The sequence below is a fragment of the Mobula birostris genome, chromosome 24 (assembly GCF_030028105.1).
Source record: "Mobula birostris isolate sMobBir1 chromosome 24, sMobBir1.hap1, whole genome shotgun sequence".
Classification (NCBI taxonomy): Eukaryota; Metazoa; Chordata; class Chondrichthyes; order Myliobatiformes; family Myliobatidae; genus Mobula; species Mobula birostris.
This window is the reverse complement of record NC_092393.1, coordinates 17,613,035-17,627,111: the sequence shown is the minus strand read 5'-3', so window position 1 is coordinate 17,627,111 and position 14,077 is coordinate 17,613,035. Positions and strand designations below refer to the sequence as shown.

Sequence of the window (14,077 nt, the reverse complement as noted above, 5' to 3'; positions counted from 1 at the left end):
ATGCGGATGGTGGAAACCTGAAATAAAAACAATAAATAGAAAATTCAAGGATTTCAGGAAATATCTGTAGAAGAGGAAAACAGAGGCAGATGTTACCTGACTTTATTTTCAAATTTGATATAGTGTGGATAATAATTTCATTATTTATTAATGTAGTTGTATAATTTTTTAAAAATTAATTCAAGTTAAATTGTTTCCATATGACTGTGAAGGAATGAAAGTGGCCTTGGTTGTCAAAGCAAGTCTTGAAATTGGATGTCCAGGGACCTGATCATCCACTATTCATGTCGAGTACTGCTTCACAAGACAATAGTTTATTTAAGATCTTAAGGCAGTCGGATACTGAGAAGTCCCAAATTGGCCCAAACTAAATACTGCTAAAACATAAGAACATAAAAAAATAGAAGTAGGCCACTTTGCCTTTCTATCCAACCCCACCACTCAATATGATCATAGCTAATCTTTCAAAAATTAGTTTACCTTCTCCTTCAATATACCAGTAATCTAACCTCCACAATGCTTGGGGTAGAGAATGCTAGTGATTTATCACCCTCTGCTGGTAGTAGTTGGTACACACCAGTTTTAAATCACCAATCCCTAGCCTTGTATACTCCCCAAATTGCCAGCAGCCACATTTATATTCTCTCTGTGGCTGGCCATCAGAGTGTCTGCAACATAAAATTAAATCTCCAAGCCAAAACTATAAACTAAAGCTTGCTAAATTGCAGCCACATTCCAACTAATAACTGTTACATATATTTCCTTTATTGCCCTTGTGTCTTTATTGGCTCTTGTGCTTTGAGGGTGTGCTTCATCATGCCTGGTGGATGGTTGCCACATTCCAGTGGAAATGCCGTGTAAACAATCCTTGTAGCTCAGAGCCAGGGGTGTCCGCAGCAGTCTGGGCTGCCTGATTGACAAGCGGTGCATGACTGCAGTCTGAGCGTCCATTTTGGGAGCATTCAAGAGGTCACCTTGACCTGTATTCCACAAGCTACAGTACACCCTCACCACAGGGCACTTTTGTGATCCTGTCGTAAGATGCACTCTGGATAAAAGTCTGAGCAACCAGAAGTCTGGACAAGTTTCTCATCTGTGCCAGAACGGGAGTTGAGATATTAGCTGTCGGGTACTGTAATTAGGTCCACATGGGCCAGTGGAACTGCACACAATTCCACACTGGAAAGTGGAGCAGCTAAGTTCAGTAAGAAGTCCTGGGCAAGGTTGGTGCTGGATTCTCCCACACGATTCAATAGTCCATGCAAGGCTATTAGTCAGTTATACCATCAAACCAAGTATTTTATTGTCTTTTGTTTGATAAAAGGTGCATGTCTAAACAAGTCAATGCGTCTTTAGAAGAGTGTGGCTTGATGGTGTCCGAAATCATGCTGAATGGAAGACTGTTATTTATTCATGGCTCATTTTGTTTCTGATTTTTACGTGTATTCACCCCAACATAGAGGTGAAAACTGAGCCCTGCGGTGGAACATTGGTATGGCGCTGGGAGGGCCGGGATGCATCTGCAGTCAGCCCTGCTTAGCTTCACCCCAGATTAGCTGACGTACAAATGGAGACCACATTGACATGAGTGGAATCATAAATGGTAGGTAGGGTCATGAAGGAAGTTTTTGGCATATTGGTCTTCATAAATCAAGGAGATGGGATGTTTTGTTGAAGTTGCGTAAGACATTCGTGATGCTCTTAATTTGGAGTATTGTGCGCAGTTTTAGATAACCTACCAACAGGAAGGATGTAAATAAGGTTGAAAGAATACAGAGAAAACTTACAAGGATGTTGCCGGAACTGGAGGATATGAGTTATAAGGAAAGATTGAATAGGTTAAGACTTTATTCCTTGAAATGTAGAAAATCCAGGGGAGATTTGATGGAGATATACAAAATTATGAGGGGTATAGAAAGAATAAATGCAAACAGGTTTTTTTTCCCCACTGAGGTTGGGTGGAACTACAACCAGAGGTCATGGTGTCGGTTTTCTGAAGTACAATGGCCAAGCCGTTTTATGCTTCAGGAAAACCGTAGCAAGTCACTTATTGAACACCAAAAAACTGAACTCAAAGTATGCTAAAAGCCCTTTACTTAATTATACCATCACGTCAGACCAGCCTCTTAAAGTGAAACCCCACCTCAATGTCAGTGGTTGTGAATTATGTACATCTCCATCAATTATAAGACCATAAGACCATACCACCATACGATATTGGAGCAGAAGTAGACCATTCAGCCCATTGAGTCTTCTCCAGCATTCAATCATGGGCTGATCCAATTCTTCCAGTCATCCCCACTCCCCTGCTTTCACCCCATACCCTTTGATGCCCTGGCTAATCAAGAACCTATTTATCTCTGCCTTAAAAACACCCAATGACTTGGCCTCCACAGCCGCTCGTGGCAACAAATTCCACAGATTTACCACCCTCTGACTAAAGTAGTTTCTCCACATCTCAGTTCTAAAAGGACGTTCTTCAATCCTGAAGTCGTGCCCTCTTGTCCGAGAATACCCTACCATGGAAAATAACTTTGCCATATCTAATCAGTTCAGGCTTTTTAACATTCCGAATGTTTCTATGAGATTCCCCCCTACAATTATGTAATCCTACGATGGGCTAAGGGTGAAAAGTGAAATGTTTAAGGTGAACATGAGGGAAAATGTCTTCACTCAGAGGGTTGTAAGAGTGTGGAACGAGTTGCTAGAGCAAGTGGTGCATGTGAACTTGACTTACAGTGTTCAAGAGAAGTTTGGATAGGTTCATGAATGGCAGAGGTATAGAGGACTACGGTGTGGATGCAGATCGATGGGAGTTTGCAGATTTAGTGGTTCACCACTGACTAGATGGCCGAAGGGCCTGTTTCTGTGTTGTATTTTTCTATGACTCTGTGACTCATTCCACTATACCAAAAGGGAAGGGTGGGTGAATGTTTGAGTACAAAAGGAGAAAACACTAGTGATACTCTGTGGGCCAGGCAGCACCTATGTGGAGGCTTAAAAAGCCAAATATTCAGGCTATTGATTTTTCTTCTGAACTCTATCTACAGATGCTGCCTGAATACTTCTCTTTATTTTCATGTTTTTGTTTCAGATTTCTAGCATTTGCAGAATTTTGTGCTTTTCAAAGTGAGTGAATTCATTTATTTTCATATGTGCTTTTGTAGTACTGTGTGAGTGCATTAAATTAATTATTTGTAAGAAGACGTTAAATATTTTGTTAAATGTCTCAGATAATCAAAAGCCTATAGTCAATAGTTGTTATGGCATTCCGACGCCCTGCCCTCCTGATACATGCCCCGTTGTCTGCCTTGCAGACTTGGAGGATCAACTCATTTGATTCTCCCTCCAACTGCTCTAGGAGTCACATTGTTGGATTGGTAAATATTATCTGTAATAATGTCCATAAAACAATAGGAACTTCAAAGCAAGGTTGCAGAACAACAACGACTAACATGCACGCTTATGTTACACATACGATGAAGGCAGTGTGTTGCATGCACATGTAACTCTTTCACATGTTCACATACACGAACACCACATTCTACCTGTAGTAAAGGCATCCGTTAGTCTTGCGAGACCATGGATCTGTGCCTGGAAAGTCTTCACTCTCCAGGGCGCACGCCTGGTCAAGGTTATATGGAAGACCGGCAGTTGCCCATGCTGCAAGTCTCCCCTCTCCACGACACCCATGTTGTCCAAGGGAAGGGCATTAGGACCCATACAGCTTGGCACCAGTGTCGTCGCAGAGCAATGTGTGATTAAGTGCCTTGCTCAAGGACACAACACGTTCCCTCGGCTGGGGCTCGAACTCACGACCTTCAGGTCGCTAGTCCAATGCCTTAACCACCTGGCCATGTGCCCACATTAACCTGTATATCCTGTATATATAAGTCACAAAGGTGGCCAAATCCAAAATCTTCTGGCCCATTATGGGGAATCCAATTCATTTAGTTTTTACTCACTCCTGAATGACTTTTTTTCTAACGACTGAACTTGCCCCATGTTATTGAATATTTATAAGCAAAAAATTCACAAACTGAAGAAAAATAAAAGTAAGACAATCACTAATTATTAATATTCAAATTTCACTTCAAATAAGCGGCCTATAACTTCTAGAATTAAATTCAGCACTATCTCTCCTGTTGAACAGCTTAAAAATTCAATACAGTTCTCAGCATGACAAATTATTTTCTTATTTTGCAGCAGATCACGTCATCCACCAAGAACAGTTTCAGGTACATATGTGGAAGATAATGTTTTTACTAATTGTAAGTGATACTGGCATAAGCTTCCTCCTTTGCTTCTGCAGGGTGAGACCATTTTCTGGGAGAGGAAAGTAGAAAATGTATTCTTTAGGTCCAGTTAGTAAGTTTCTGCTTTTACTACAAACTATGATCCCACATTGAAACCACTCTTCAAGGTCAAACTATTGGCAAAGCTTCCTTTAGCTATTCCCCTCTCTTAATGTTACTACATAATATGGTTCTGAGAATCCCAAACACCAATAAGCATCTGACTGCATTCAATGAGAGGACTGAGGGCATTCACCAACCATTTCTTCATTAGAATTCTATTAGCCAAATTTAAAAATGTTTAAAGAGTGTTATTTTCCTATGAATTAGTTTTGCTATTAAGTTAGGTTGCTCACCAGTTTTACCATTAGACATGCTTAGGTTTTGCAAACACTCTTCCTTATACAAGTGCCATTTACTGACCATATCCTCCAGTAGCGTGCCATTGACCTGCAGAATAAACAGGATGGAAGATATAAACAAGTCTATGAGAAATTTCAACAAGAAACATTCTTTACAAGTTACTAGAGGAAATAACTGCTGTTATGATTTGTGTGGAAAGCAATGTACTTGATTGCAACTGAGTTGAATTCTTATACATTATTTCTTGATTTATCACTCCTTCTAATCTTCAATACCTGTGGCATCATTTACAGTAACCTGATGTAAGTTTATGAAAAACCGTATCAGATATGCTAGGGATTAATAAAGTATATCTATCGATCTATCTAGCTATCTAAAGGTATGATTCAGCACAATGAACATCACAAAATCTTTACTATCAGGGTCTGTTCGAACAATCTCCTAACAAAATGTAAGTCAGTTAATTTTAAGATTTATTATTTAACTAGAACTTCAATTTGGATTCCTTGGATGATAAGCTTACCCAGTAAGGATTGAGTGTATATTTTAACTAATGCTAATAGTGGGGATGTGTTTGGGAATTGCACTCTATCTGCTTATATTTGTAAATTAAATCCCACAAACTTAAACAATTATCATTTATATTTTACTCTTGATTTTTTTTCTGCCTGACTGAAATAACTTTGTAGAATTCCCTTTGGCAATGTACTTCTTCCGAGTAAAACATATGAAAGGGCATAGGAATTGGGTCGTCTAGCATGAATCTATTTTGGCATTTCAATGCATGGTATACCACTACATTACAGAGGGACTATGTTTCTAGGAAACTGCTGATATATAGTTATTTTCCATGATATGACCCATTCTTTCTCATTGAATCCCATGATATAAGTGGAGCTGCACACCTATGGGAGATGGGCTCTCAACAGTTATATCCTCAGGAGTACATGAGCCTACAAACAAAGGAATTATAAATACATTTTAGGCAGAAGAAAAAAGGGTTACTGTTTCAATTAACCAGAAATGTTTGATTACATTGTTTGATAAAGTATATTTGCACATTTATCAATCAAAGATATTGCCTTGTCAGTTTCCAAAGCAAATGCCTTACATGAACTCCTGCTGTAAACTGGAAGTCCGTAATCTTCTCTCTTGGTAAATTCATTTTGTTCTCTGTACACATTTAATGTTTGCTCCTTTTTCATATAACTTCCACAAGAACTAATTTTTGTTCTATATAGGTGAATTTTAGTTAACCAAACAGGAATATTTTAATTTAAAACATGAGAAGTACTTTTTAAAATTAAAATATAAAAATATTTATTTAAAATATCAACCAAAGATAATAAGTTATATTATCATTAATTATTAAAACATAGAATAAATAAAACAAATTCACTCAATTGCACTTACACTTTCCGATCAGAGCAGTAAAACTATTCAGAAGGCTGTGCAATATTCTCCAGTCATGATTAGTGTCAAGTTGAACAAGCTGAAGCAAATTACATATGATTCTATAGATCAGCCTATTGATTTTCTGTTGTTGGATTTAATATTGTGTCGAATGAGATGGAAGGGGAACAGACCTGCCAGTGTCTGATCTCCAGTTCACATCACCATTACAATCTACAACTATGCAAGTCAGGAACACACTAATTCATGGAGAGCACCTGACTAGTATTGGGCAGCATGGTGGCATAGTGCTTAGCACAACTCTTTACAGTCCAGATGACCCGGGTTTAATTCCCACTGCTGCACGTGAGGAATTTGTACATTCTCCTCACGACTGTGTGGGTTTCCTCCAGTGCTCTGGTTTCCTCCCACAGTCCAAAGACACACCAGTCGGTAGGTTAATTGGCCATTGTTAATTGTCCTGTGATTAGGCTAAGATTATATCAGGGGAATGCTGGACAGCATCGCTCAAAAGATTGGTAGGGACTATTCCATGCTGTATCTCAATAAATTAAAAAAGGCATTAATCTTCTGCACCACACACAACATGCTGGAGGAACTCAGCTGACCAGGCAGCATCTATGGAAAAGAGTAAACAGTTGATGTTTTAGGCCGAGACCCTTCATCTTTTGCTTGTGGTTCGGCATTTATCTTTGATAGTACCATGTGCACTGTTGTTAACCGTGAATGTTGAAATTTATGTTCTATTTTAGTTAATACCAGCACGTCTTGTCAAAGATAAAACAAGATAAGTGGAAGGACAAGAGTATGTCAAAGCAGACAATGAATGATTATTTAAAAAAATCTAAGTCATTGAGAAAAATCAATGATCTTTTACCTCCATAATAATATGAAGGATCATAGTACTGTTTGTACTGAGCAGTTTGCTCATGTTACTTCTGTAAGAGTCATTGCCTTTAGCTCTTCCACAAAGAGTGATGATGATAAAAGGTTACATGGATATTCTGCCCATCTTTTCTTGGTAAAGATGTCCAACAGAGACCCCATGAGGGAGAAAGCAGGGAGATATACCGTGCACACATCAAGCTTACTCTGAAATAGTTCTGATCTCTCTGCTTCCAAATTACCACAGTGGTCACTCAGTGCAACATCCAAATGCAACAGATGTATTGTAAATTATGTTCATTAATAACTCTTTATGCTGCTTTAATTACACTTTTAGTCTGGTCTGGTAGTTGTGTCTGCTGACATGGGGATTATCAAACACAGTTGTGTCTCTTAATTACATACATTAATTACTTAGCTGATCAAGATCATTACATTCTGATATATCAGATATTGTGTAATATCCAGAGTTCAGTGCTCAAACTGAGACTCCACAGATTCAGCGCCTCTCAAAGAACTATGCACAGGCCATGTGGCGATTGCTAATAAAACCCAGAGGTCCTGTTGGTTTGCTGCACTATTCATTGAACTGAATCCACAGAGAAAAGAATTGAAGAGATGACAAAGCACAAGTTCAAACATTGCGCCTGGAATATGTTTTTAAAATTATGACCCCTTTCCAGAACAAATATTGTTGACCAGTGAAATTCGTCAGGTGGGCTTTAGCCTTTTCTTAGTGCAGGGCTTCATTCCTTGGGTTGCAGTGGATTTTTGTTGACAAAAGATTTGGTAGTCTGTACTGTCTACGGGCCCTTTAGTGCTACAAAGGGAAACCACAAAGCTGAAACTACCAACAAAATGTAAGATATTAGAGGTAGATAATGTCCAATTAATGTCAGCTACTGTTTCAACAAAGCATCAAATATCATTAGGTACAGTTTACTCAGTTTTAAAGACAATTAAGCCTCTCTAATACAATGGATCTCCTTAAAAAGTAATAAACCCTGACAGCAATCAATGAATAATTTATTTACTTTAAATTATACCATAAGGTCACTGCCTGCAGAAATGAAATTATACAACTAAATTATTATTGACAGAGTGATTCACGCAGAAAGGACTAAGCAACTGAATAAATAAATAAAGTTTGGTTAGATCAGTCTTTTAGACTTCTCAATTACAAATATTTACCTCATCAGCTTTATTTAACTACTTGGAATTATCCATTCTGAGCACTGGCAATGCCAGTGAATAACTTCTCTGATATTTCAGATATATCTGATCTCACATTCCATGTTTCAATTGTAGTAACAGTTTTCTCCATAACTATAGATAATGATAAACTCAATAACATAACAGCTGATATTGGCTGTTACTGCATTATATGTGTTTTCTTGGTATATTGTCTGATACCATAAGCTCAATTACTATCATTTTTTGCTTTGGTTGTTCTCAAGGCTCTCGATCTTTGGGCTTCTGTTTTCACTCCATCCTGACCTCCACTAGGCTCTGACTTTTCCTCTTTACTGCTGTCCCTTTGGAAGTCATTCACTTTTCTCCATAACACCTTTGCTTTCTGGGATGTCATTAAGACTTTCTGTTTGGTCATGGTTTCAACTTGTCTTGTTACACTTTGGCTTTGCTGTGTCAAGTTGACATCAGGAAGTCCATGCCCATTTTTGCATTTTTTGTAGGATTTTTTTTGGAACTTTAGAAATGCATCCACGTGACAATGCAAATGCCCCTTAAGCATCCAACTCAGTCTGCACTTGATTCAGTTAATTCAGTACTTCTGTAAAAACAGAAGCCTGTTTGCTAACACTCACACGTTCTCGTCTTCTGTACAGTACCATCTGTGCCAAACATTATTGAAGTCACCTCGTCCTTTATCTTTCACCCTCTCTGTGGATCCTTTTAATGACACAGCCATTATTTCACATCTCAAGTGAACAGACTCTTGTACCATCTGAACACATCACCAATATTTCCTCTTAACAACTGTTGAGGATTATGAGTATGCCTTTTGCTGTAACAGTGCTAAATCTGAAAATAATTCTGGTTGAGCTGACTGTGCCATGGGAGGAGGGATGGGAAGAGGCCCACGAGAGAAAGGCCTTGAAGTACCAGCCCTTAGTGCAGGGGTGTAAAGACAAGGGATGGCAGGCATGGTTGTTCCCTGTGGAGATCGGCTGCAGAGGTTTCCCAGCCAAATCAGCATGGCGGTTGTTGTCAGATCTGAGCCTGGACGAAAGGAGCAAAAAACAAGCAGCTCATAGGATGGGACAGGAGGCAGAATGAGCCTCTTGTTGGATTTAGAGTAGGTGAGAGGAGGGAAGCTAGAAGCCAGGAGCAGATGGGCAGTGATTTGGCCACCACTGCCGGCCCACCAACTGGGGAGTGTTGTGGTTAAGGGTCGAAACACTCGGTGAAGGTTGGGAACCACCTGATGACATCTGCTCCTGGCTGAAGGCTACGGTGTAACAAGTAACAAGTATCTAAATAGTATGCTAGATTCAGATGTTTCATAATGCACTGCCCTTCACTCTGATTATCCCACCCTCATCTCATTCACTGCCTTGCCTCTTACTTGTCATTGCAAACTTAATTAACTTTGTATTGGACTCAACAACTTACTGCTATGAAAAACTGGTATTTTAGATACTTGGTGAATCACAACAAGGCTGATGTGTCTACCCCCTTACTGATAGATACCGAATGCCCATTATTACAAATCTCTAACTTTCAAAGAATGTTCTTAAACTTCCTTTCATGTTATTGAAGGTGCAGCTTTTCTGTTGATGTTTACAACTTACATCACCAACTCATTTCCAGAGGCATCATATTCCCAATTTCTGGCTTACTGTTTCACCACAGCCTTTGGCCTTAGGACTCTCACTCCTTCATCTCCTCAGCATATATTCCTTGCATTTACCGGCTTCTGATGTTACATTTTCCAGGAAAGTCTCACGTTTAGCTTCTTATCTTAACTTTCAACCCAAACTTCACATTCATTTTCAGATAGATGATCAGCGGGTTCTTTCTGTAATACTTACCGTGCCTTGCTCTCTACACTTTGATCACCACACATGCCCATGTGAGCTTACATTCCATGTTCCACTTTAATTTTTTGTCCTTCATGATAATTTCTTGCAGAAATCATTGATGAATATGCATGGAATGTGTATTACTTTTTGATCAGCCATCCCTTTGGGGGACATTAATCATAGATTCATACAGCATAGAAAAAGGATCTTTGGTTCAATTCATTCATGCCAGTTGTGTTGCCTAGCAAACAAGTCCCATCTGCCTGTATTTGGCATATAGCCATCCAAATCTCTCCTATCTATGTACTTATCTAGATGGCTTTTAGATGTTATTAATGTGCTCACGTCAACCACTACCTCTGGCAGCTCATTTCACCACCTTTGTGTGAAGAAACCATTCCTGATGTCCCTTTTAAATCTCTCACTCTGATCTTAAACCCTATGCACTCTTGTTTTTAGTACTCCCTCTATGTAGAAAAAACTACGTGCTTCTATTCTGCCTATGCTGCTTCATGATCTATAAACTGCTGTCAGGTCACCTTCAATTTCCTATTTCTAAATCTGCACAACCTCTCCTTGTAACTCAGGTCTCCAAGTCCAGGAAACATCCTGAAATCTGTTCTATGCTCTTTCTAGTTTAATAACATATTCCTATAATAGGGTGATCAAACCTGCACACAATACTCCAAGTGTGGCCTTGTCAACCTCTATGTGACTATGACATAATTTCCCAGCTCCAATATTCAATGTAGCACACATAAAATACTGGAGGAACTCAGAGGCCAGGCTGCAAATATAGAGAGGAATAAACTGTTAACATTTCCAGCTGTGACCTTTCATCAGGACTGGGAAGGAAAAAGGGAGAAGGCAGAATAAGAAGGTGTGGGAAGGGTAGGAATACAAGCTGACAAGTGATAGGTGAAATGAGGAGATCGGAAGGTGTCAGTGGGGGAGGGAGGATGAAATGAGAAGGTAGGATGTGATTGGTGGAAGAGGTAAAGAGCTGAAGAAATAAGACCATAAGACCATAAGACATAGGAGCAGAATTAGACCATCTGGTCCATCGTGTCTGCTCCGACATTCAATCATTGCTGATCCTTTTTTTTCCCTCCTCCTCAACCCCATTTCCCAGACTTCTCCCGTAACCTATCAAACTCTGCCTTAAATACACCCAATGACCTGGTCTCCTCAGCTGCACGTGGCAACAAATTCCACAAATTCACCACCCTTTGGCGAAAGAAATTTCTCCAGATCTCTGTTTTGAAAGGGTGCCCTCTATCCTGGGGCCGTGCCCTTTTGTCCTGGGCTCTCCCACCAGGGGAAACATCCTTTCCATATCTACTCTGTCTAGGCCTTTCAACATTCGAAAGGTTTCAATGAGATCCCTCCTCCCTCTAAAGGGAGGAGGAGAAGATGGCAGCGTGACGCAGCGCGCATGGCCTCTCCAGTGATGAATATCTGTTATGTGTCAAGTAGGATGCCGTGCACAATTCTGATTTGATGGAAGCAGACGTGAGAGCACGGAGGAATATCTGGTGAAACTTCTGAAATGCCTGTTTCGCCTCCGCCGCTACTGTGTGATCTGAAATCTCCGGAGGAGAAGGTCCCAAATCCTTGGCTTTGCTTGTTGCTCGATGGCCGGGGCGGGGTTGAAGAGCTTGGCAGAGATGGTGCTCCGTGCTCGGTGTCGGAGGGCTGGTCGGAGGCTCGAAGTTTTTGGATGGACTCAAGAGTCGAACTGTGTTCGGGTGCTTCCAGGATGCTGCATCGGCAAATTTGCGGCGCTGGAGGCTCATGGCAGGGAGATTTTTTCCCTTCTACTGTCTGCGTGAGATGTTGGGGCTATCGGGACTTAGAGACTTTTTTTTACCGTGCCCATGGTCTGCTGTTATCAAATTACGGTATTGCTTTGCACTGTTGTAACTATATGTTATAATTATGTGGTTTTTGTCAGTTTTAGTCTTGGTCTGTCCTGTGTTTCTGTGATATCATACTGGAGGAACATTGTATAGTTTTTTAATGCATGCATTCCTAAGTAACAATAAACGAGGACTGAGTGTCCTCATAATCTAATCTAATCTAATCTAATCCTTCTGAATTCCAGCAGGTACAGACCCAATGTTCCTCGTATGATAACCCTTTCATTCCTGGAATCATCCTTGTGAATCTCCTCTGGACCCTCTCCAATGCCAGCACAACTTTTCTAAGATGAGGGGCCCAAAACTGTTCACAATAGTCAAGGTGAGGCCTCACCAGTGCTTTATAAAGACTCAGCATCACATCCGTGCTCTAGTATCCTAGACCTCTTGAAGTGAATGCTACCATGGCATTTGTCTTCCTCATTAGCAAATCAGCTTGCAAGTTAACCTTTAGGATGTTGTGCACAAGGGCTCTCAAGTCCCTCTGCATCTCAGATTTCTGGATTTTCTCCCTGTTTACAAAATAGTCCGTGCATTTATTTCTACTACCGAAGTGCATGACCATGCATTTCCCAACATTGTATTTCATTCGACATTTTCTTGCCCATTCTCCTAACCTGCCTGTCCTTTTGCATCCTACCTGTTCCCTCAACACTACCTGCCCCTCCACCAATCTTTATATCATCTGCAAATTTGGCAACAAAGCCATCTAATACATCACCTAAATCATTTACATACAGCATAAAAAGAAGTTGTCCCAACACTGATCCCTGTGGAACACCACTACTCACTGGCAGCCAACCAGAAAAGGATCCTTTTATTCCCACTCGCTGCGTCCTGCCAATCAGCCAATGCTCTAACCACATTAATAACTTTCCAGTAATACCACGTGCCCTTAACTTGGTAAGCAGCCTCATGTGTGGCACCTTGTCAAAAGCCTTCTGAAAGTCCAAATATACAACATCCACTGCATTCCTTTTATCTATCCTACTTGTACTCTCCTCAAAGAATTCCAACAGGTTTGTCAGGCAGGATTTTCTCTGAAGGAAACCATACTGACTTTGTACTATCATGTCCTGTGTCACCAAGTACTCCATCACCTCATCCATAAAAATTGACTCTAACATCTTCCCAACCACTGAGGTCAGACTAACTGGTCTATAATTTCCTTTCTGCTGCCTTCCTCCATTCTTAAAGAGTGGCGTGACATTTGCAATTTTCCAGTCCTCTGGCACCATGCCAGAGTCCATTGATTTCTGAAAGATCATTTCTAATACCACCACAATCTCTAATGCTACCCCTTTCAGAATGCTAGGATGCAGTTCATCTGGTCCAGGTGACTTATGTACCTTTAGGTCTTTTAGCTTTTTGAGCACCTTCTCTCTTGTCATAGCAACTGCACCCACTGCTCTTCCTTCACATACTACAACATCAGGCATACTGCTAGTGTTCTCCACAGTGAAGGCTGATGCAAAATACTCATTTAGGTCATCAGCCATCTCCTTGACACCCATCATTATTTCTCCTGCCTCATTTTCTAGTCGTCCTATATCCACTCTCATTTCTCTTTTATTTTTAACATACTTGAAAAAACTTTTACTATCTACTTGGAAATTACTTGCTAGATTGCTTTTATATTTCATCTTTTCTCTTCTAATGATTTTTTTAGTTGCTCTCTGTAGGTTTTTAAAATCTTCCCAACCCTCTATCTTCCCACTAATTTTTGCTTTGATGTATGTCCTTTCTTTTGCATTTACAGTGGCTTGATTTCCCTTGTTAGTCATGGTTGTATTATTTTACCATTTGAGTATTTCTTCATTTTTGGAATACATGTGTCCTGCACCTTCCTCATCTTTCCCGGAAACACACGCCATTGCTGCTCTGCTGACATCCCTGCCAGCAGCTCCTTCCAATTTACTTTGGCCAACTCCTCTCTTATACCACAGTAACTTCCCTTACTCCACTGAAATACTGCTGCATCTGACTTTACTTTCTCCCTATCAAATTTCAAGTTATAAAGACTATAAGACATAGGAGCAGAATTAGGCCATTTGGCCCATCGAGTCTCCACCGCCATTGAACAATGGCTGACCCATTGTCCCCGCCACCCCCCAACCCCATTTCCTGGCTGTGTCCAATCAAGAACCTATCAGGCTCT

The 14,077-nt window shown here is 40.3% G+C and overlaps 1 protein-coding gene across 1 annotated transcript in view; it reads right to left on the bottom strand.

The window, feature by feature from the left end:
• Window positions 1-14,077, bottom strand: part of glp2r (glucagon-like peptide 2 receptor) — a 116,389-nt gene that overhangs the window by 85,505 nt on the left and 16,807 nt on the right. Inside the window, exon 2 of the mRNA XM_072242450.1 lies at window positions 4,652-4,745. Coding sequence (XP_072098551.1) covers window positions 4,652-4,745 — 94 coding nt within the window. The remainder of the gene's footprint in view (window positions 1-4,651; window positions 4,746-14,077) is intronic.